The following is a 24,091-nucleotide window of genomic DNA, read 5'->3' as shown; positions in this document are numbered from 1 at the left end:
TAAATAAGTTTAAGGCTCAGCTGGACAGGTATTTTGAACGAACAGAGGGGTGAAGTGGAAGTGGATTTTTTTTTTTTTTTTTTTTTTGGCTGATGCTGCATAAGCTTGCTTTCTTGCATCAAATGCCTCTACTAATGCTAATGCTAATCAATCAATCCATGGGCACTGTTCTTCTGAATTGGCTTCTATAATTCCCGCTCTCTCTTTCAAAACAGTCCGAACACATGCCACCACCAGCCAGCGTCCATTTACTGTCTAATTTCAAACCCACAGAACCAACTTTTCATCTTCCTCATTTATTCATTCAACTTGGTTAGACTGTTGGCATTCGATGTGAGCGAACGCGCTTAGACAGGGCTCCTCAGTTAAGTGGTTTACTTTTGGATAGTGCTTTTAAATATTTGATTTATTTAGATATTGTTGGATTATTTTGTTATAGGTTTTCCTGTAACTGTTTGATTTTAATAATATTATAGATATAATTTTTTCAAGTTACTTTCATTGATAATTATTTAATTTTATAATGGTAGTTACGAGATCTGCCTTAAACATGTCACAGGGTATCATGACTCACATGGAAATAGCCAATGGCGATTTACGGGTGAGTAATGATTTAATCCGTTGTGGAACCTGTGGAATGTTTTCCAAGGTCGACCTGGTGACTAATCCTACCTCACCTGGGGATTCTTTTCTTTGTGATCGATGTAAGGAGTGCACCGATCTTAAATTACAATTTGGTGCACTGATGGAACAATTTGAGTCCCTGAAAAAACGAGTGCTTGCCCTCGAGAATAATGCATCTGGGAGCTCGTCAGGGACTCAAAACTCCAGCAATCTACCAAGTGATGCACACCCAATTCGAGCCTTAAAACAGAAAAACCAAGTGCAAACTACTCTGGTTAAAAAAGGACATTGTTTTATTAGGAGACTCCGTTGTCAGGGAAACGGGAAATATTTTTTGTAATAAGGATAGGTGGAGCAGAACCAGGGTATGTCTGCCGGGAGCAACTATTGATGATGTCACCAACAGATTGTCAGATTTTAAAGGGGGTAAAGAAAATATTATTCATCTGGGGACAAATGATATTAAACGTACACGATCTGACGATTTGTTGGAAAAATACAGGATGAGGAAATGTTGAGGAAATGTTGAGGGAATGTTGAGGAAATGTTGCGAGCTAGGCCATAATGTCTATGTGTCTGCAATTCTACCCAGACACGATAGGAGGGATTATATGTTAAGAGCCTTGTGGATTAACTCAAGACTTGAAGGAATCTGCAAGGCTTTAGGGGGTAAATTTCTATCAGCATGGCCCACACTTGTACGTAGAAGGAATTTGTTTTGTAGAGACGGGATACACTTAAACAAAGGTGGTGCAAAAGTTTTTGCCAGTATTATTGAGGATACCTTAAAGGTTCAGGGAAACTGCTAGTTAGAGGGGGGGTAATACTGACACATTTATCTGATAATATTGGTCAAAGTAACTCTTGCACATACCTCAAGAGTTCTTCTTATCTGTTACCTCAACTGGACATATTATCCAGATGTTCTCACGTGAGCGGGTAGCTAATATCAGGGAAGAGAGCCTAAAAAACTTCAAGGGTTGTGTTAGGGTTGTTAAATATACAAGAACAGTAAATCTTAATTGTTTATACAGTAACGTTAGAAGTGTCGTCAATAAAATGATCGAATTCGAACTGCTGGTTAAAACAAGTAACGCGGACATAATAGGGCTTACAGAGACGTGGTGCCACCCGAAAATTGGGGATGATGAGTTTCAGTACGGCTTGTATAATGTATTTAGGAAGGATAGGGTAGATAGAAGGGGTGGTGGGGTAATGCTTGTTATCAGAAGCAGCCTGAGTGCGACGATAGCTTTCCCGGATTCAGACATTTCACATGCTAGTATAGAGTCTGTATGGTGTGAGATAGTTGGAAACAAAGGTATAATGCGAGTAGGAGTAATCTACAGACCAGGTGATTGTGAAGATTGACAAAAGCCTCTACATGCAAATGGAATGGGCAAGTAAGCGTCAGTGCCTTATTATGGGTGATTTCAATTTGCCTCTAATTGATTGGAGTAAATGGTAAGGAAACTCGACATGGGGAACAAAATTTTTAAATCGACTAGATGACTGTTATTTGTATCAACGTGTCAGGGAAAGTACTAGAGAAAAGAATATCCTAGACCTCATCATCACACATGAATCAGATTAGCATTAGCATTAGTAGAGGCATATGATGCAAGAAAGCAAGCTTATTCAGCATCAGCAAAAAAAAAAAAAAACCCCTCTCCCATTTCACCCCTCCGTTCGTTCGAAATACCTGTCCAGTTGAGCTTTAAATTTGTTTAGGCTATCAACTTCAACAACAAGTGATGGAAGTCGGTTCCACCAACCAACCACCCGCTGGCCAAAGGCAAATTTCCGCACATCTATCCGACATCCGTCCTTCCTCAATTTGAATTTATGCCCTCTGAGGTGATTATTCTGAGAAAGATGAAGAATCCCATTGGCATTGAGCATGCTCAAACCATTCAAAGCCTTATACACCTCTATCAGATCACCTCGCCGGTGCCTAGTCTCCAGACTCTGTAATTTGCAAAACTTAAGCCTTTCTTCGTAAGAGCAACCCTTTGTTCCATTTACTAATCTTGTTGCCCTTCTCTGTACCCGTTCCAGCAGCTCTACATCCTTCTTGAAATGAGGCCTCCAGACCTGTATACAGTACTCAAGATGTGGCCTAACCATTGCCTTATACAAGGGAATAATCACCTCCTTATCCCTGCTAGAAAAATTCCTGTATATCATTGACAAGACACCATGAGCTACTCTTGCAGCTCGTCTGCACTGCTCAGAGAACTTCATATCTGCCTGCACAATTACCCCCAGGTCCTTTTCATTCTCCACCACTGTCAGTGTAGTACCGCAGAGTTGATACATTGCTCTGGGGTTACTGTTACCCATATGTAGTACTTTACATTTGTCAATGTTAAACTTCATTTGCCACCTCTCAGCCCATCTGTTCAACCTTTCCAGATCCTGTTGCAGCAGCATAGCGTCAGTAGTGTCCTTAACGACCCTGCCAACCTTTGTATCATCTGCAAACTTAGACATTAAACTTGATATCCCATCATCAATATCATTCATAAACACCGAAAACAACAATGGACCCAACACTGAACCTTGAGGAACTCCACTAATAACATTAGTCCACGTTGAGCAGTGTCCATTGATTACCACTCTCTGTCTCCTGCCACTCAACCATCCCCTTATCCATAGCAGCAATTTGCCTCCAATGCCACACTGCTCCAATTTGTGCAGCAGTCTTCCATGTGCAACAGTATCAAAAGCCTTTCTAAGATCCAAATATATAATATCAAAGTTATTCCCTGCATCCAGTTCTTTTGTGACTACATCATAGTAACCAATCAAATTGTTCAGGCAAGACCTGCCCTTAACAAAACCATGCTGCGTCTGAGCTATAACTGAATTCTTGTCTAGATGATCCTGCAGTGCTTCTTTAACCAGTGCCTCCATTAATTTACCTGGAACAGAAGTTAAACTAACAGGTCTATAATTACTTGTGTCAGTCTTTGATCCTCCTTTGTGAATTGGGGTTACATTTGCACATCTCCAGTCTATGGGTACCTCCCCTGAGTCCAAAGAAGCTCTCATAATTATGGCTAGGGGTGTGCATACTTCCTTTGCTGCCTCCTTTAATATAACTGGATAGATCCCATCCACACCAGGTGCCTTTTTTATGTTTATCCTCAACAATCTCTCCTCCACTTTCCTCTCAGTTATTACAAAATCATCCAGCTCACTGCCAATGTTTACTTTACCTACATCATTCTCCTTCCTGAATAACTCCTCATGCGTGAATGTAGATGCAAAATACTCGTTTAGATTGTTAGCCACCTGAGCAGGATCCTCAACTGTTGAACCATCAATATCCAGTGGACCAATCTGATTCATCCCTTTCCTTCTCGAGTTCAAGTATGTAAAGAACTCCTTTCTGTTTTTCTTTGCATCCTTTGCCAAGGATTTTTCGTAGTCTGCCTTTGCCTGCCTAATCTCCTTTGTGACTTGGTTACAGACCAACTTATATCTATCATAGGCTTCCATGTCACCCATTAATTAGTATGTATCCCATGCATTTTTCTTCTTTGCCACATGTCTCATTAGTCCATCTGACAACCATTTAGGCCTAAACCTTGAACAATATTTCTTAGTTGGTATGTAAAGCCTGGTAGCCACCAAGATTAGTTCCTTGAATGCTTCCAGGGCTGACAGTAGAGGAACCAGTAGAATGAAGTGATCATGGAGTTCTACGATGGATGATGACAAGAGAGGTAGCTGAAGTAAAAGGCAAAGGAATGGGTTTTAATTTCAGAAAAGGAAATTACGATGCCTTAAGGTACTACATGGCCTCTATTAACTGGGTAGATATCGCGCAGAGAATGAATACAATTGAACTGTGGTACGCTTTTAAAACATTAATCACAGATGCCTTGAATGCGTATTTACCATTAAAAAAATACTCCACGAGAAGGGTTCCACGTTGGATGAATAGTGAAGTTGCCACATTACTTGAGCAGAAAAAGGTGGCATGGAAAGGTCACAGAGCAATAAAAAGTACTGAAGCTTATAACAGCTACAAGGTGATGTGTAATAGAGCCACAGAAAAGGTTCGACAGGCAAAGGCAGTTTATGAGAAATCACTAGCAAACAGAGCAAAGAGGGGGGATAAAGAATTCTTCACATATATAAATGCCAAGAAGAGCAGGACAAACAAGATCGGACCTTTACGTAAGGGAAAGGGGATAGTAATAAATACACCAGCTGCCGTTGCAGATGAACTCAACAGTTATTTTGCATCGATATTTACAAATGAAAAGCCTTTTGTGGTAATGGGAAATTGTGGGAGCGAAGTTAAAAAATATTTAATTAATGATATTGAAATTTCACAAGATTATTTAATGAAAAAACTTTTGAGCCTACAGACCAGTAAGGCTCCTGGAATTGATGGAATATACCCTATAATCTTAAGAGAAGCAGCAAGCGAGTGCTTTGAACCATTGAGGCTAATTATGCGAGCATCACTAGACTCTGAGGAGATTCCCTTGGATTGGAAAAGTGCAAATGTATCTCCCATACATAAGGTTGGCTCTAAAAGTGAAGTTGGAAATTATCGACCTGTTAGTCTGACTTCAGTAGTAGGGAAAATCATGGAGGCAAGTATCAAGGGTGGAATTCAGGATCATTTGGATCGAATTGAAATTCTCAAGGATACTCAGCATGGTTTTGTAAAGGGAAAATCATGTTTAACAAATCTGGTTCGCTATTTCGAAAGGGTCACTCACGAGCTGGATTTAGGGAATAATTTCGACATTGTTTATTTAGATTTCAGCAAAGCTTTTGACTCAGTCCCACATGAGCGGTTGCTTTAAAAGCTGGAACAGGTTGGAATCACTGGGAAAATCCTTAGATGGATAGAAGGATGGCTTCAGGGCAGGAGGCAGAGGGTTGTGATAAATGGCTATTCCTCAGATTGGGTTGATGTAAGAAGTGGGGTACCCCAAGGATCAGTATTAAGACCACTGCTGTTTTTAATTTTCATAAACGACATTGATGAGGGGATAGAGGGCATGATGTCTAAATTTGCAGATGATGTTAAAATTGGTAGAGTAGTTAATGATCACTGTCAAGCTGAGCTTCTTCAGAGAGACCTAGATAGATTTCAGGAATGGTCAGAAAAATGGCAGCTGTGCTTTAATCCAACAAAGTGTAAGGTATTACACCTGGGAAACAGTAATCCCAAAAAAACCTATTCACTTGGTGGAGTTCAACTAAACCCAGTACTGGAGGAAAGGAACTTGGGTGTTACAATACGGTCAGACATGAAATACTCTGAGCATTGTAAACAGGTTGGAAAGAAGGCCCATGGTGTCCTATCGATGATCTATCGAACTTTTGCAAGTAGAGATAGGGACGTGATAATCCCATTATATAAGGCTTATATTAGACCACACTTGGAATACTGTGTTCAAGTATGGAGACCGCACCTAAAGAAAGACATCGAGCTTCTTGAAAGCGTGCAAAGAAGGGTAACACGCCTGGTGAGATCGGCAAAAGGGCGTCCTTATGAAGAAAGACTTCGAATATGTAGGTTGCAGAGTTTGGAAACTAGACACCTCAGAGGAGATTTGATTGAGGTGTTTAAGGCTCTGAGAGGCATCAGTAAAATGAATGAGGATGAAATTTTCAAGATTATAAATGATGCTAGAACTAGGGGACATAAATTCAAGTTACGGGGGGGGGGGGAAATGTTTAGTTGGACTGCAGGAAGTTTTATTTTAGCCAGCGAGTTATAAATTACTGGAATAAGTTGCCTTCATGGGTGGTAGAGGCTGACAGTTTGGGGACATTCATAGATCATCTGGAGTAAGGGAAGCGCATAGGATGATAGGTTTAATTTTTTAAATTTTTTTTATTAATTATAATTATTTATTTATTTATTTTATTTTTTTTTGTTTTTATCATTGTTTTGTTTAGATTTTTTTTTTTTTTTTTTTTTGGCTGGTGCAGCATAAGCCATAGGCTTTCTTGCACCATGCGGCCATTACTAATACTAACTGCCGTTTTCTGGAACAACCTTCCTTCATACGTATTTCCTGAAAATTACAATCTACAGAAGTTCAAGTCCAATGTCAACAAACATCTTCTTTCGTCTTCTCAACCTCCAACCCAAGCACGGTACTAAGTACTATAGGTTCTAATACCTCTCGTGTTAGGGGTTCACATAAAAAAAAAAAAAAACTTATGCAGCTATTAGTTGTGTTACTCATAGACAGTTCCTAGACGTGCCTCTTCTAGTGCTTTTAAATGTTCAGGACACGAACCATCTCTGACAGAATGTTGGTAGTTACGCTTTCGTCTTTTCCAATTGACACAGCACACTTCTTCTCTGTGCAGACACTCTGCCAAAACATGCCCACTACGGGCACAATTGCCACAGGATGGGAACGCATGTGAACAAAATTGTGCAGTATGACCATATACCAGACAATGGTAGCACTTTGTAACAATAGTAAAAGGACGAAATTTGTGTGAGGATTAAGACAGAAAATTCTATCTTGAGACTTAATACACCTGAATAGTTTGGGTGAGAAACTGATGACCCAGTGCACACACACAATGCAGATCTAGCCTTAATTGTGAATCTAAATTCTGTCTCTTGTTTTACTTTCCTGAGTTGAAAAATGATGCAATTCTGGCCCTTGTTGGGTATCGACATACTCTTTCATTGACACGAGAGATTTAGTTCATTAATTTTTGTAAAAATGTTTGCCAGGTATGCCAATTTCTGCAGTCAAGATGTATTTTCCAAACGGTGAGAAAGATAAAATGGGTGATCCATAAAAAAAAGAATAAATTTCCGAGCGAAGCTCAAAAATTCTAACAAGAATTTTTTTACCCTAAAAAGCCACCTTATTTCTGCCCGAAACAGCAGTGTTGTGTGTTCACTGCCCATTTCTTTGCAAAGTAATTTAATCACACTGCTATTGAGTGGCCTAGATTTAATGTGGTTCACTATCTTTACAGCATTATCCAACACAGTTTTTAGGTCTCTTTTCATTGTTTTGGTGACAAGTGCTTGCTGATGGTGCACACAGTAACTACTTGAATAGCGGAGATGGGGGAAACCCCTGGTGCCATCAGACAATTAACACACTTTACAGTAACTACTTGAACAAGATGGCATCAACTCTTTGATATGTGCCATCATCCCAGCTGTTTCTCCTGTCATTGCTCTGGCCCCATCAGGGCACAAATCAACGTACTTTTCTTAACTGATTTAATGTTCTATCATGTAACTATTTATGACATTAAACACTTCTTTTACAGTCGTGCAACTTTCAAGAGATTTATATTTTAGCATTAAATCAGATCACACACCAACCATAAGAGTAAGTATTTACTGTAACTAAAATATTTACATATTAAAATAAAATAAAATAAATAAATATTTACAAAAACTGCTATTAAATTAAATTATATACATATAAAACATTAAAACTGTGATAAAATCCTTGAGATAAAATACGCTAAAATAAACCGGATTAAAAGCGATAAAAACGATAAAAATCTCTGGAGCTTTCGGAGGCATCCGCCTCCTTCTTCAGCAGTAACAAAACTTCCTGCAGCACGTCCATATATAACAGGCTCACGGTACCTATACACGTGGTGCAGTCGGCGCATGGGCTGAACTGGAAGCGGAAATAGCTCGGGAACGTGTTAAGCAAAACCGTTCATCCGTACTTAGAATGATAGTTTCAAACAGAGGATGCATACGCATACCTCTGTCCCTATTCATAATATTGTGGTCGGATGAACAGATTCGTAGGCTCTCGAGCCATTTACGGTTCCAGAACCCATGCGCTCGATCCACGATAACCGCATCCTGTGGGGAAATTTGATGCTGCTTCTCCCAAAAATGCTCGGCCACAGCAGACTTATTTTTATCGTTTTTATCGCTTTTAATCCGGTTTATTTTAGTGTATTTTATCTCAAGGATTTTATCACAGTTTTAATGTTTTATATGTATATAATTTAATTTAATATAATAGCAGTTTTTGTAAATATTTATTTATTTTATTTTATCTTATTTTAATATGTAAATATTTTAGTTACAGTAAATACTTACTCTTATGTTTGGTGTGTGATCTGATTTAATGCTAAAATATGAATTTTCCCAACCTCAGAGGCCTTTTTCAGGATTCAAGAGATTTACAAGCAGTAAATCTTCCTGAATTTTGTTCTGGAACAAGTATAAATACAAGTAATACTGCTAGCCCTGAGATGTCTGTTGATTCATCAAGTTGCAACAAAAAAGCAAAGCTGGATTTAAGTTGCAACATCAATTGTAACACAAAATAGGGATAAATAAATTATCAAATTATCAAATTGTTTTTCTGTATCTGCTGACACATCTTGAATATGAGGTTTAACAGTATTATTAGATAACTGAACTGTTTCAGGTTTCTTTTTTGACTGTTCACCAAGCACAAAAGTTGCCATTACCCACATGGCTTAATTAGGGTTTTTGAAATATTATGTACGTCTGCAAGTGCAGTTTGGTAGCTTATCCTGTAGGAGGCCTCAGTAGCATTGTCATTATCAGTTTTTGACTACTTTCTGGATGGCATTGTAAAACATTGAGATTCACTTAGTGTTGATTACACCTGTACTTACTGAAGTAATACTTGATTGTTTACTTAACTATCTTTTTAGCCTCTGATCCATGATAAATAAAAAAAAAAAAAAAAAAAAAAACAGATTGACATTAATGTTACTGCACATTATTTCACTGATACTACGGTAGCTAATAAAAATAATTATCTCACTTCCCTTGTAATTATGTTAATGCTGTATGAACTATGACAAAATTGAACTGGTGATCCATGGTGGTGGAAGTCACAGCTAGAGATTACTAAAATCTGTAGCAGCTGTAACAATGCAAGTTTGTTAATTTAATGTGCATTCTTTCTGCATCCACATGTAACATATTTTGTAATCAAATAGCTACAAATATATATCAGAAGCATACATCACAATGTATTGCATGCTTTCACATTATTTAAACTCATTGTTGCTCACTTTGTGGGTACAGGGGGTTTCTTAACTAGATATTCTAATGGTCATGTGAAATAAACATATCGTCAGTTAAAGATATTTTGCATTATTTTTAACAAAACATATACCTTTAATTAAAAAAAAAAAAAAAAAGAAAGTAGAATGCAAAGTAGCCATTACAGAAATGTATCCACGGATCTCCTGGAACTGCTGATCTAGATCTTCTTTACATAATATCCTGATTTGTGTCATTATCATAATGAACAGCTTTGTATCATCAACTAACTGAAACATACATCAGTATCATTAAGAAATATTAGTATTTGTAGTGAAAATGATGCAAGAAAGCAAGCTTATACAGCATATGCAAAAAAAAAAAAAAAAAACCCCTTATCTGATCTGTGCTTCTTCTTTAACAGCTTTCCTACTCCTTAAATTTCTTCAAGCTACTCACTTCCATAATATGTCCATTCATGTTGAGGGAAATGGACCATAATCTGCCACGCCGGTCCAGTTCTAGTTGGCAGATCGACCGTATTTAGCAGTCAGGGGTTTGAACCCTAGTCTAGCATTAGTAGAGGCATATGATGCAAGAAAGCAAGCTTATGCAGCATCAGCCAAAAAAAAAAAAAAAAAACCCACTTCCATTTCACCCCTCCATTCGTTCGAAATACCTGTCCAGCTGAGCCCTAAATTTATTTAGGCTATCAACTTCCACAACAAGGGATGGAAGTCTGTTCCACCAGAGGCAAATTTCTGCACGTCTATCCTACATCTGTCTTTCCTCAATTTGAATTTATGCCCTCTCAGGTGATTATTCTGAGCAAGAGGCAGAATCCCATCAGCATTGAGCATGCTCAAACCATTCAAGGCTTTATACACCTCTATCAGATCACCCGGCTGGTGCCTAGTCTCCAGACACTGTAATTTGCAAAGCTTAAGCCTTTCTTCGTAAGAGCAACCCTTTGTTCCATTCACTAATCTTGTTGCCCTTCTCTGTACTCGTTCCAGCAGCTCTACAATCTTCTTGAAATGCGGCCTCCAGACCTGTATACAGTACTCAAGGTGTGGCCTGCCTTATACAAGGGAATAATCACCTCCTTATTCCTGCTAGAAAAAATCATGTGTATCATTGACAAGACACCATGAGCTTCTCTTGCAGCCCGTCTGCCTGCCTGCACAATTACCCCCAGGTCCTTTTCATTCTCTACCACTGTCAGTGTAGTACCACAGAGTTGATATGTTGCTCTGGGGTTGCTGTTTCCCATATGTAGTACTTTACATTTGTTAATGTTAAACTTCATTTGCCACCTCTCAGCCCATCTGCTCAACCTTTCCAGATCCTGTTGGAGCAGCATAGCATCAGTAGTGTCCCTAACAACCCTGCCAACCTTTGTATCATCTGCAAACTTGGACATTAAGCTTGATATACCATCATCAATATCATTTATAAATACAGAAAACAATAATGGACCCAAACTGAACCCTGAGGGACTCCACTAATAACATTAGTCCATGATGAGCAGTGTCCATTGATTACCACTCTCTGTCTTCTCCCCCTCAACCATCCCTTTATCCATAGCAGCAATTTCCCTCCAATGCCACACTGCTCCAATTTGTGCAGCAGTCTTCCATGTGCAACAGTATCAAAAGCCTTTCTAAGATCCAAATATATAATATCAAAGTTATTCCCTGCATCCAGTTCTTTTGTGACTGCATCATAGTATCCAATCAAATTGGTCAGGCAAGACTTTCCCTGAACAAAACCATGCTGTGTCCGAGCTGTAACTGAAGTCTTGTCTAGATGATCCTGCAGTGCTTCTTTAACCAGTGCCTCTATTCATTTTCCTGGAACAGAAGTTAAACTCACAGGTCTATAATTACTTGTGTCAACCTTTGATCCTCCTTTGTGAATTGGGGTGACATTTGCACATCTCCAGTCTGTGGGTACCTCCCCTGAGTCCAAGGAAGCTCTCATAATTATGGCTAAGGGTTTGCTTACTTCCTTTGCTGCCTCCTTTAATTTAACTGGATAGATCCCATCCACCCCAGGTGTCTTTTTTATGTTTATCCTAAACAATTTCTCCTCCACTTTCCTCTCAGTTATTACAAAATCATCTAGCTCACTGCCAGAGTTTACTTCACCTCTGGCATTCCCCTTCCTGAATAACTCCTCATGTGTGAATGTAGATGCAAAATACTCGTTTAGTTTGTTAGCCCCCTGAGCAGGATCCTCAACTGTTGAACCATCACTATCCAGTGGACCAATCTGATTCATCCCTTTCCTTCTAGAGTTCACATAGGTAAAGAACTCTTTTCTGTTTTTCTTTGCATCCTTTGCCAAGGATTTCTCATAATCTGCCTTTGCCTGCCTAATCTCCTTTGTGACTTGGTTACAGACCAGCATATATCTATCATAGGCTTCTATGTCAGCCATTAATTTATATGTATCCCATGCATTTTTCTTCTCTGCCATATATCTCATTAGTTCATCTGACATCCATTTAGGCCTAAACCTTGAACAATATTTCTTAGTTGGTATGTAAAGCCTAGTAGCTTTCAAGATAAGTTCTTTGAATGGTTCCCATTTTGAATTTGCTGTTGGTAACATCATCAGTTGGTCCCACTGTATAGAATTTAAAAACTGTCTGAGACCACCATAGTCACCATTTATGAAAGCAAAAACCCTTCCCTTTACCCTTGATAGTAGTTACACCTTTGAGTAAATCCCACATCAGTACATTGTAATCACTGCCACCTAGTGGTTCCTTTATTTGCATATTCTTAATACATGAATAATCACTGCTGATAATTAGATCAAGAATATTACTTTTTCTGGCTCCCTCTCGAAAAGTGCTGTAGAAAATGATCATTCAATAAATCCACAATAGTTTTGCTAGTGTGCGCGTGACCAACCTGCAATTTCCAGTCTATTATATCTAGGAAGTTAAAATCCCCCATTATGAGGTTGTTTGTTGTTCTTATCAGATTTGGCCTATAACACACTCCTACTTTTAATTTTGCTTTGCCAGTGCTTATGTCCAGTGCTATTTTTTGTAAAAAAATAGGTGTCAGTACTCATTCTTTGCTATCAGGAAAAATTGAAAATTTAAAGGATATGAAAAGTACTCTAAAGTTTTTCTTTCTCCTGATATTGTTACTTTCGTAGTAATGTTTTTGGAATAAGAACAACAAATTTAGTATATTAACACAGTTAATATACTAAATTTGTTATTAACTGTGTTAATAAACAGCATAAATTAATTAAGCATAAATTTATTATTTAAGTATATAAAAAAATAAGTAAAATGTGAGTAAAATAAGTAAACAAACTGACCAACTACTGAGTGCCCGGCACTCAGTAGTTGACCGATTTATTTACTTATTTGAAGGGTCCGTAGTTATGAATGGTCGTTAGTGTAGTATCTCAAATAGAGAGCTTTATGGTAACTGAAAAAAAGTTTCTAGTACCCTGGCTTGGCCTAAAACTGAGAAAATGTCTATTTGAATCTTTCCAGTCACTGTGAATAACAAGGGTGGGAGAAGCAGTTCAAGTCTTGGGGGAGAAGTGACTGGCAGGTGAGGGCTATGCAAGACTCCACACAGGTGCATCCCCCCCCCCCCACACACACACCACTGCCGCCTCAATACTGGCTCTCTGAGTACCTCCTTGCCCGGACAACTCCAGCTTTGAAAATTGTTAAAAAATACTTCTCGTTGCAAAATTTATAAATGACCTTTAAAAAATTATTAACCAACTATTTAGCAACCCTTTTTGTCACCAAAAGGAGAGTTACTTAGTACAAAGAAGCACACTATTGAAGTGCAATAAACATTTTTTTTTTTAAATTTTAACACAAAAAGTAAATAATAGATTTCAATCAGAATAGTTTTCCCTTGATAAGTATCAAATAACTAATGTGATAGCTAATCAAATAACGCATAGCTAATGTGATTTTTAAATTTTTAGCTCCATTAGTGGCAGAAATACAGGAGGGGGGGGGGGGGGAAGACATGAAAATTACATTTTCCTGTCTGCCACCACCACCATTTTTAATTTAAAAAATATTTTAAGATTATATTTTAAACCTACTCATTGAGCTATTTCCAACGGTGTATAATAAGCTATAGGGTGTCAAACATTTTGTACACCCCCCCCCCGCCACACACATTTTATCTCCCTATTTCTCATACAAATTTTTGTCAACAACAATCAATCTATGCTCCCTAAAAATAATAAGTAAAAATAATTTCCTAATAAAGTTTTTGTAGAATATTCCAAATTTTTATTAAGTTCTCATCCAACCTCCTATACTGACTTCTTTCCTTCCTCTTTGTGTGTGTCTTGCTGAATGATGTTTCTGAAGCAGCGACGAATTGACATATTTTGCTGGATCGAAGCGGGTCAGCTGTGGGCCTACAATTTTAAGAAACAGTAACAATGAAACTCTGGTTGGGCTGGCCATCAAATTCATTTGTGAAAATCCTCGTTCATATTCACTTGATGAAATTGGTATTGTACTCAATGTTCATCAAATGCTTCAATTCTTCCGAAACCATCTTTTCAATTAGGTATTCGCAAAATCCACGAATAGTGTCTCTTTCATTTAACTGTAACCTAATTGACAATTTTCTAACTTGATTTTCACCAAATGCCAACATTTCATGTTTAGAAGGTTTAATACCTTCGTTTTCCTCATTTTCCTTCTCTCATCATCGGTATTGTCACTAGTTCTTAAATTTGAATTTTTTCTTTTCTTTTTTTTTGAAACTGTCCAAAATGTCAGTGTCATTCGGATATTCAGGTACTGTGACCATGTAAACAGAGATGGGGACAATTTACGAAAAAATGTGCCGACCGGGTTAGCCGAGTGGGTAAAGTACCTGCCCGGCAACCCAAAGGTCGCAGGTTCGATTCCCGCCTCGGGCTTGGATCAAAGTACTGCAAAAACCTTGGGAGGTGCAATATGGCCACAGAAGCCGATGCGCCAACAACTACCAAATCAAAAAAAAAAAAAAAAAAAAAAACGAAAAAATGTGGATAACGCACTTCCGCAAAACAACAGATGATTATTTGTTGGGGTAAAAGAAAATCACTCTCTCTCCAAATTCTCAAATGGGGTGCTTACAGTTGATTCACAGTGGTGTCCAACCTGTGGCCCGCCTGGAAAGTGAACTAAAACAGCATTTTAAATTTTGTTAATTATCAAAAAAATTTCTCATTAAATGTTTTGTTCAGTAAATGTAATCGTGTATTGTACTTAATAAAATTTTCGAATATTTTCAGTTTTACTTTTACATGCAACAAGATATGGAAAATGTAACACACTAAAGAAATCTAACTTTGAATTTTTTTTGAAATATGGCTCCTGTACGGGGAAACGTTTAGACACCACTGCAGTAGAAGGTTGTCCAGAGCCCATTGGGAATACCCCTTGATCTGCTCACTGCTGACCAGCACGATTTCTCCGTATGTTGGAGACAGGTTGTCGGATAGGTTTTATCAGGTAACACAAAGTTGTAGAATGGTAATCCCCTTAGCTTTCTTAATTCACACAGCAGCACCAGTTGCCTGAAGGCCAGAAATGTGAACAGTTCGTACTGAGTTAATTCTCCCCTAATCCGTTCACTATATGAAAATTTTCTTGCTCAATGGAAATTATTTTAAATGTAACTTCCAAGGGGAATTCAAAATAATTCACTATAAAAGGACTTCTTTAAAAAGAGGTCAGTCTGAGTAATTTAGAATTATAAAAATGGTTATACAGTGAAAAATGCAAATTTAGTTAAATAATTTTAAGCTTATTTGAATAGTAGGTAAACGTGAAAAAATTTATGGAATATTACAAATTTCGAAGTGCACTACATCCAAATGTCACACGGTGCCGGAACGCCGTACTGTTGCATACCGTCCCAAAAAAAGCACGCTTATGTTGCACCAAACTGACTCAAAATTGCGCTGACCACCCATGTGAACTGGTTGTACTTCCTTAGATTTTGTTTTTTTTTAAACTAACATCATGACCACTCCTTCCTTTCTGTTCACATTGTACTCCCCAAATTTGAATTCTGCACTCCTTATATCTGTGTGACACCACATCTCTGATATCCCAACAATATCTGCTTTTGATGTCTTGACCAGCATATCAAATTTATTTCCATATATTCACTTAAATTTAAAAACAAAAAGTTCCAAAATTGTACTCGATCCTGCTACTTAATACATAGTAATTATACAGAGATCCCATTCATTCATTCATGCAGTACATTATAAATTTTGTTGCTGTAACTGGCTAAAACATTTAGCATTAGTTGAGGCATATGATGCAAAAAAAAAAAAACCTTCCCATCCATTCACTCCAAATGCCTGTCTAGCTCTGCCTTAAATTTATTCAGGCTATCAACTTCCACAACAAAAGATGGAAGTATGTTCCAGCAATCAACTACCCGCTGGCTAAAGGCAAATTTCCGCACATCTATTCTACAACTGTCTTTCCTCAATTTGAATCTATGCTCAGTCTCATAATCTGAACAAGAAGAAGAATCCCATCAGCATTGAGCTTCCTCAACTTGTTCAAGGCCTTATACACCTCAATCACATCACCTCACAGGTGCCTAGTCTCCAGGCACTGCAGTTTGCAGAATATAAGCCTTTCTTGGTAAGAGCACCTCTTTGTTCCCCCTCACCAATCTTGTTGCCCTTCTTTGTACTCGTTCTAGCAACTCCACATCCTTCCCAAAATGACACGCCATCAGAGTCAAGTTAGGCATTTTCCGAATTTTTTGACATGCTGAGCCTAAAAGGTTCACTATCACTGATCTAATCTAAGGGAGATATACAATAACACGAAGACTACTCAGAGTAATTCAGTTCAGTACAGTACTATCAGTGGAATGTTTGTGGTGACCTCAAGTCACTGGTATGTTAATGGCATGCAAGGAGGGTTCATGAAGCATTGTTTCATATACCTGTGGGACAGCTGTTCTACTGCAGACCATTACATCAGGTGTGAATGACTTCAGGGAATCGCATATGAGCCAGGAAGAAGTAGTGTTTAATATGTTCCATTAGTGCATCTAATGAAGATTTTCTTTTCACCTTGTCACATTAAACCTGACCTAATGAAGAGTTTTGTGAGAATAGTGGCACATTATCCTATAGGCAAAAAAGACATCTGCCTAGGCTAGGATCAGACGGGCCCCCAAAAATCAGTTTCAGAAATTTTTTACTAATATTTTAAGTGATTTTTATCGGAACCTGAAATTTCTACCAGCCAGTGTCAGTGAACTTTACTTGAAGATTAATTTGAGAATTAAATTTTTTTTTTTTTTTTCCCACAAAATAGTTTTACCAATTTTGATGAAGTTTTATATTTAGTTCTTATGTCATATAATTTGTTTGTTTTGTTGTCACAATAAAATGAAATTGTAAATGTTCTTTATTAATTTTTTCTTTAGATGGGGGCCCCCAAATTCAATTTTGCCTTGGGCCCCATGAAGGTATAATGCTTCACTGGGCCCCATTTTGTTTCATGTTTATTAGTTAATGATTTCAATGAAGTTATAACAAGGTTGCTGATGATATAAAGGTTGGGAGAGTACAAAGGGAGTGTTAGCTCGATGGATAGCCACTTATTGTCTGTTGGATAGTAATAAGCTGGTAACTTTATCTATGTACATATTTATGAGTGCTGAGCCTAGACAAAGTACCTGTAATTGTGTAAAGCCAGAAATTAGTGATTGCTCTAAATAGATACATGTAGGTTTGCACAGCTTGCACGTAAGCGTTGGCATTCTTATGCAGACCATTACAATCATTTTATTGTAAATATATCTGGTATTATTCTGATTTGTAGGTGATAAATTTTGAAAACATATTTTTTCATTTATATTATCATTTAAAAGGATCATGTAATTGTTTTACATTGGCATTAGTTATTACTAATAGTGCCATTTAATTAAAACTCTACCGAATTATTCAATGCTTCCATATTTATAAAACATACACACAGTTTTTTTTTAAACCTTAATTGTTTGTGTCCAGTTAGTATAACTTCTCTTTGCTTTCTTTACATACAGTATAGTTGTATTATTTGTAATAATGGGTCAAATTGATCTAATACAAATAGTTCTTTAGTGAGTGAATAGGTAGCCTTTAATTGGCAATACCTAGTACAAATGTTTATTGAGTCTACGGCACTTGAGTAATACAAAAGAATGTACTGAAAAGTTATATGTTCTCCCCCCCCCTTGTTTAGTTTTCTTTTGTGGGTTTAAGATGAAAAAATTTAAAAATTTTTGCTGTTAAATTGCAGTCTGAACAGTTGGTTACTCTGTAGTTTTATGATTTGTAATATTTTATAGGGTGTGCATTTCTGACTTATTGTGCTCGGGAAAGTGCTATCAAGGCTCAGAATGCCCTTCATGAACAGAAGACCTTACCTGGGGTAAACCAGTATATTTTATTTTATTTTATTTTTTTTTTTTATTTTTTAGTCTGCTGTTTCATTGTTATTAACTTTAAAGCTTATAGAATTTTGACATACAAAATTTTATTTTGAATACAGATATCAGTTTATTTACCTTAATTTTACATGTTTAAAATTCTTTAGTTTTTGTAGAAGAATTGTGTTATTAGAAGTGTTTTTAGTTGTTGAATGAAAGTTCATTGTACTTTTTAGTAAAAGTCGTTTTGCATTGGATCACATTTTTTAAAAAGAATATTTTGAAATGTAGTAGCTGGTATTCTTCTGTGTTGTTTCATTTGATGCATCAGTAGTGTTTTCATCATCATTATTTTTATTATACTGGGTGTAGTGCTAGGTGGAGAACCTGTGATTGTTTCTCTATAACAAATGTTTGAAAATATTCGGTTATGCATCAGGGAACCACTGTTACTTGTATAACATCACTTGTATAGCAAGTGATGTTTTATATGTATTATATTAACCCCAACGTTGTATGTTTTCTATCAGAGGTTATTTTTAGTTTAGAGAAGTTAGTGTAAAGGCATCTTCATCTTACTGGAAAAAAAAATATGCTAAGGTAGTAGCTATGTAATCAATTGAAGAAAATTGTAAGGAATGCTTACAGAAAATAGGATTCTATTCTGAGAAGCAAGTTGGTGAAATTGTATTAATGGCCAAATTTCCCCGTGCCTGAAGAGCAGCACCAGTGCACAGGATAAGGAAAGAACTCCAGAACAAAAGCAGATCATTAACACCACTGAGGAAGTTGCCAAAAGGAATTGACAATACTGATTGGCTAATTGGCTTTTCTATCTATTGTAAGGTGATTTCACAAAGTGAGCAATATGTAGAAAGGTGCATGCTTGCTGTTTTCTTAATCTGGCAGTGGTGATGCTCCCATTTGAAGGCAACGTGGTGCCAGAATACCTGACAGGTGCTAATTTTATTTTTAATTTCTGTAAAAAATGTTTTGGGGTTCTTTGAATTCTGCTTGAAAGATGCCAATTTTTCATCTTTTCTTAATCGATTGTATTTCTTATTGTATGCAACTTTTTTTGAAGTTTTAATAAAAAATTGAATTTTTAAAGCATGCTCTATTTTTTATACCTTTTCTATTTATAAAAAAAATGAAAAAATTGCTGAAAATTAAAAATAATATTTTATACATGAAATATAAACACAAATCTATTAGTTGTTCCATTTCTAGTTTAAATGATTAAGCATACAAAGTTTCAAATGTGCATATATTTCTGAAGGTCACCTGATGGGTGACCAACTTTCCTTTTAATTTCTGTAAAAAATTTTTTTTTATTTTTTATTTATTTTATTATTATTATTTTTTTATAATTCTGTATACTAATATTCTGTCTTTTCTTAATGGATTGCAATACTTACCCTATGTGATTTTTAATGAAAATATAAATATATAATAATTTTTTATGCCTTTCATTTTTAAAAAAATTATATTGGGAAAAAATATTTTAGATATAAAATATAAAGGGGATCAATTAGTCTCTTCCATTTTCTAGTGTATTTTAAAAGACTATTATGAGCATGAAATTTGGCCATGCATGCATATATTTTTGCTTGTTATGTATATAAATATTTTTAAAATACACACATTTGTATATTTCATACAGCTATTTACTTTCATTTTCAGATTTATTTCAAATTTTACTTCAAATCTGGAATGTTCATCACACACACAATTTGAAATTATGTGTTTTTTCCTGCAGAGTAACATCCATTTTGAGAGAATATCAAATTTCATGTTTTCCTATTTAATTAGAAGTATGAATCAGAGCTGTAATACTCAATATGTTCTACGTTGATAATAATATTAGTAAATTAATAAGAGGAGTTTACCTCAATATAGTACATGGAACACTTCCGTATGATACCCTCCAGAAATTAAAACGGAAAAAACGAAAAAATCGACAATTTCTGGAGGGTATCATACGGAAGTGTTCCACGTACTATATTGAGGTAAACTCCTCTTATTAATTTACTAATATTTCCTATTTAATATATGCAAACAATAACAAATCGTACATAAACAACTCCTGTAAGACTGCAGATGTTTACAGAACTAGTGGGTGTGGAAAGTAAATAACTTTGATTATAAACATATGTAATTTGAAAGTTCATAGCAGGTTAACACTTTGTTAACAACTAGTGTTCATGTAAAAAATTGCAAATCCAGAGGCAGGTAACCTGCAGTCTCCGTAAAAACCATAAAAAAAATCACTCCAGAAACCATTACAGTAAATGCTTAAATATATTTAGGAAGGTAGAAAAAATTTCAGATTTTTAATTATTTGTTAACTATTAATGTCTTGTCTTTACCATAAATCACTTGAATTTTGTTCATATCTTTGTTGATGGTAAATGCAAGAAAATGCAACTCCTTTGTTTCAAGCCAGAAAAATCCAGACCAGAGTACAAGAGAGCATTGATGTGTTGTACTAATCACAAGATTAACCCAATCCATCTGAAATTGATTGTCACTCATCAGCTTTCAAAGAGAAAAAACATATCCAGAGCTCACTGGCAGCCAAGTATGACATATGTGAAGAAACAAATATTGTAAATTTTTAATGTACAAGTCTGAAAGTCACTTCGCTTTCCTCTGACTCAAACCTGAATTATGCATTTTTATATTTAAAATTTTTTTGTGGGGGGAAACCCCTTCTAATAATCAAAAGATGTACAAAAATTATATTATATTATTTTATTACCTAAAAACAAATTAATAACAAAACCATCATTTATATATTAGATTATAAACATTTCTTGTCCATTTTTTTTTTTTTTTTTTTTTTTTTTTTTTGATTTTTTAACTGCCTTCACTCTACTTAATGAAATGTACAATTGTCCATGCAAAAAACATGGTGATGTTAAATCAACACCAACCTTAGATAATGTTTGACCTCGACTTTTGTTTATTGGCATACTAAAAGCCAGTTTCACAGTAAACTGTGTTTTCGTTGAAAAATAAAGTTATATTCTCCTTGGTTTGAATACATATGAATCCGTGGAATATATGCTTTCGATCCAGCTCTGTCACCTGTGATGTGCTCACAAACCAAACATTTCTTCTTTATTTCCACTACACATAGTTTTGTACCATTTGCAAATTCCATTTTTCTATATCTAAGTTTCTTAAAACTATAACAATTGCATTTAACTTTAAAAGTAGTTTATGCGGAGGTAAACCTGAAGGCTCCAGAGAATAAAATGTTTCCGGTGTTACAGAGTTGTATTCTTCAGCATTACAACTATCTGGCATAATTTGGTTTGGTGAATAAACTATTTTCAATTCTCTTGGAATCTTAATTTCGGATAAAATTTTTTCATTCTTGTGGCTAAATTTAATTCTTTCATTGTTGTGGCTAAATTTAAACTTTTTTGCTTCCAAAGAAGTTTTGATGCTTCCAAAAACGGCATGTATTAAACTGAGAATATTTTCAGGAATCTGTTTTGATTATTTTTGTCTTTTAGCACTTTATAATTTTTTACGATTTTTTTCCTTTTTTATCAACGATTTGAGTTTCAGTACAGCTATCAACAGTTTGTGATTCATTTATTTTGTTCTTTTCGTATCTTACCTTTCTTAATTGTGAAGCCTTTAACTTATAATTGTTTTGTTTTTTTTCGATATCAGGATTTTTAAGTGCTGCTTTATTTTTCAATATCTTTTCTTTTCTTCTTAGCCTTTCTGATACGATTTTTCTCTTTTCTATTACTGCCATTATTAACAACATTGCTAATAGCTGAAGAAACTTTTGAAAAAATTGAATCATTGCCTTGAGACATGTAAAATTCTAAAATTAAACCCCCCAATGGCCAAACTGTCAACATTCTGTGACATCATAATGCTACTAAATGCTATCAGGTTATGAGTCATTGCTGTGGTATATGCAGCTTAATTTAAGAGTGACATTCCTAGGCATGGTCTTTGAGACAGACCTGTCAATCACTTTGTTGTAGTATGATGCAATAGCAGTTAGCCCCACCTTGCGGAAAGCAAAAAATGTGCATGTGAAAGAGCACTATTTTCGAACATATTCTTTTATATATAGAAGATTATTCAATAATTGTATTTTAATCAGTCAAATAACATCATTATATGCAGTGAAAGAAAAATCATAATGAAAACAATTGATGATATTATGTCAAAATTTGGCAACACCTACCTTGGTACATACTGTGACTCTCACTTATTCTAACCATCATTTTCAGCATGTACAGCAGCTCAGGCACAATATATGTTGATTATTATTTGAATTAAAACACCGATGGACAGTAAATGAATGTTTTACATATTCTGTAATATATTAAAGAGTAACAATACAGCGTATCCAGTGACAAAATTTTTAATGACCAAGTATGGAACTTTCAGGATAAACGAACCCCTTCTTCAGCAAAAGACATATATATATATTTTTTATTTATTTTTTTTTTATGAAACCCCAAGCACGAAAGGTATCAAAACCTATAGTACTTAGTACCTTGCATGGGTTGAAGGAGAAGTATGGGGGGGGGGGATGCCAGAAAATTACTTTTCTCTGGAGACTAAACATGGGTTTCAACACTTCAAGCCTCCAATAAGCAAAGCGGTGGTATTGCACCGGTTGATGAGAGTCATCTACCACCTAAATACAAAATACTAACAAAATATAGACATTCGAGATAGAATTAAAATAAAATAAATATCAAGTGAGTTGCAAGTGCTCTAATGCAAACATGGCTGTGTGATTGAACATTATTCACTAGATTGTCCTTCGTTGTTGGTGCATGGATGAGTGTGGGTTTGCTGCCAGCACTTGTCGAGTTTCAAGACTGTTGATTCCTAGATAGGGTGTAGCCTCATACTCTTGCAGCGATTCAAACCCTGTCAAGTTTCAAGACTGTTGATTCCAAGATAGGGTATAGCCTCGTACCCTTGCAGCGATTCATCAGGAAGGCCATTATGGCCTTCCTCTCTTTGCAACTACTTTCTTCAGTCCAACTTTCCTAACAGTGAGGTAATTTTCCTTGGTGATTTTAACATTCACAACTCCAGCTGGCTTCCGTTTTCTGGTCACACGGACCCAGCTGGTCAAGATGATGATGATTTGCAATTACTAATAACCTTGCACAGCTTGTTCATTTACCTAACAGAATACCAGACAGTTCTACCAACACAGCGAACACTCATGATCTTTTTCTCACAAATAATCCTGCCTAATACGGTCGAGTTGAATGAACCTCTAGGCACCCCAGATAATAACTTGATGATGGTCTCTTCTCCAGTGAAACCTTTCTCTTGTGGCCACTCTCAACCTCTTGTCTGGCATTACAAGAATGCAAGATTTCTTTTCCTTGGTCAGATTACTGTTTCAAATCTGATTTCAATGTTTGCTCAGATTGTATCAGTGAAATTATTCTTGTAGGGATGAAATCCTTTATTCCACACTCAACCTTAAAATCTTGTCATTTATCTAAATTTTGGTTTTCTAATAAATGTGCTAAGGCTGTTTAAACATAAATAAGGCCCTGGGGTGGGTGGGATCTATCCAGTTATATTAGAGGAGGTAGCAAAGGAAGTAAGCAAACCCTTAGCCATAATTATGAGAGCTTCCTTGGACTCCGGGGAAGTCCCCATAGACTGGAGTTTGTGCAAATATATAACCAATTCACAAGTGGGGTGAGGGGGGGGGGGATTTCTAAAGGTGACACAAGTAACTATTGACCTGTTAGTTTAACTTGTGTTCCAGAGAAAATAATGGAATCACTGGTTAAAGAAGCATTGCAGGATCATCTAGACAAGACTGCAGTAATAGTTAAGACACAGCATGGTTTTTTTTTTTTTTTTTTTTTTATATGGTCCTTGTTAAAGGGAGGTCTTGTCTGACCAATTTTATTGGATTCTATGATGAGGTCACAAAGAAACCGAATGCCAAAAATAATTTTGATATCATATACTTGGATTTCAGGAAAGC

General features: G+C 36.2%; 1 protein-coding gene across 1 annotated transcript in view; it reads left to right on the top strand.

Moving 5' to 3' along the window:
- Positions 1 to 24,091, top strand: part of LOC150090877 (CUGBP Elav-like family member 4) — a 358,549-nt gene that overhangs the window by 41,933 nt on the left and 292,525 nt on the right. The window contains exon 2 of the mRNA XM_090375848.1: positions 18,004 to 18,086. Coding sequence (XP_090231974.1) covers positions 18,004 to 18,086 — 83 coding nt within the window. The remainder of the gene's footprint in view (positions 1 to 18,003; positions 18,087 to 24,091) is intronic.

Source organism: Mastigoproctus giganteus, chromosome 1 (assembly GCF_048544385.1).
Source record: "Mastigoproctus giganteus isolate SK-2022 chromosome 1, ASM4854438v1, whole genome shotgun sequence".
Lineage (NCBI taxonomy): Eukaryota > Metazoa > Arthropoda > Arachnida > Uropygi > Thelyphonidae > Mastigoproctus > Mastigoproctus giganteus.
This window is presented reverse-complemented; position numbering and strand designations above follow the sequence as displayed.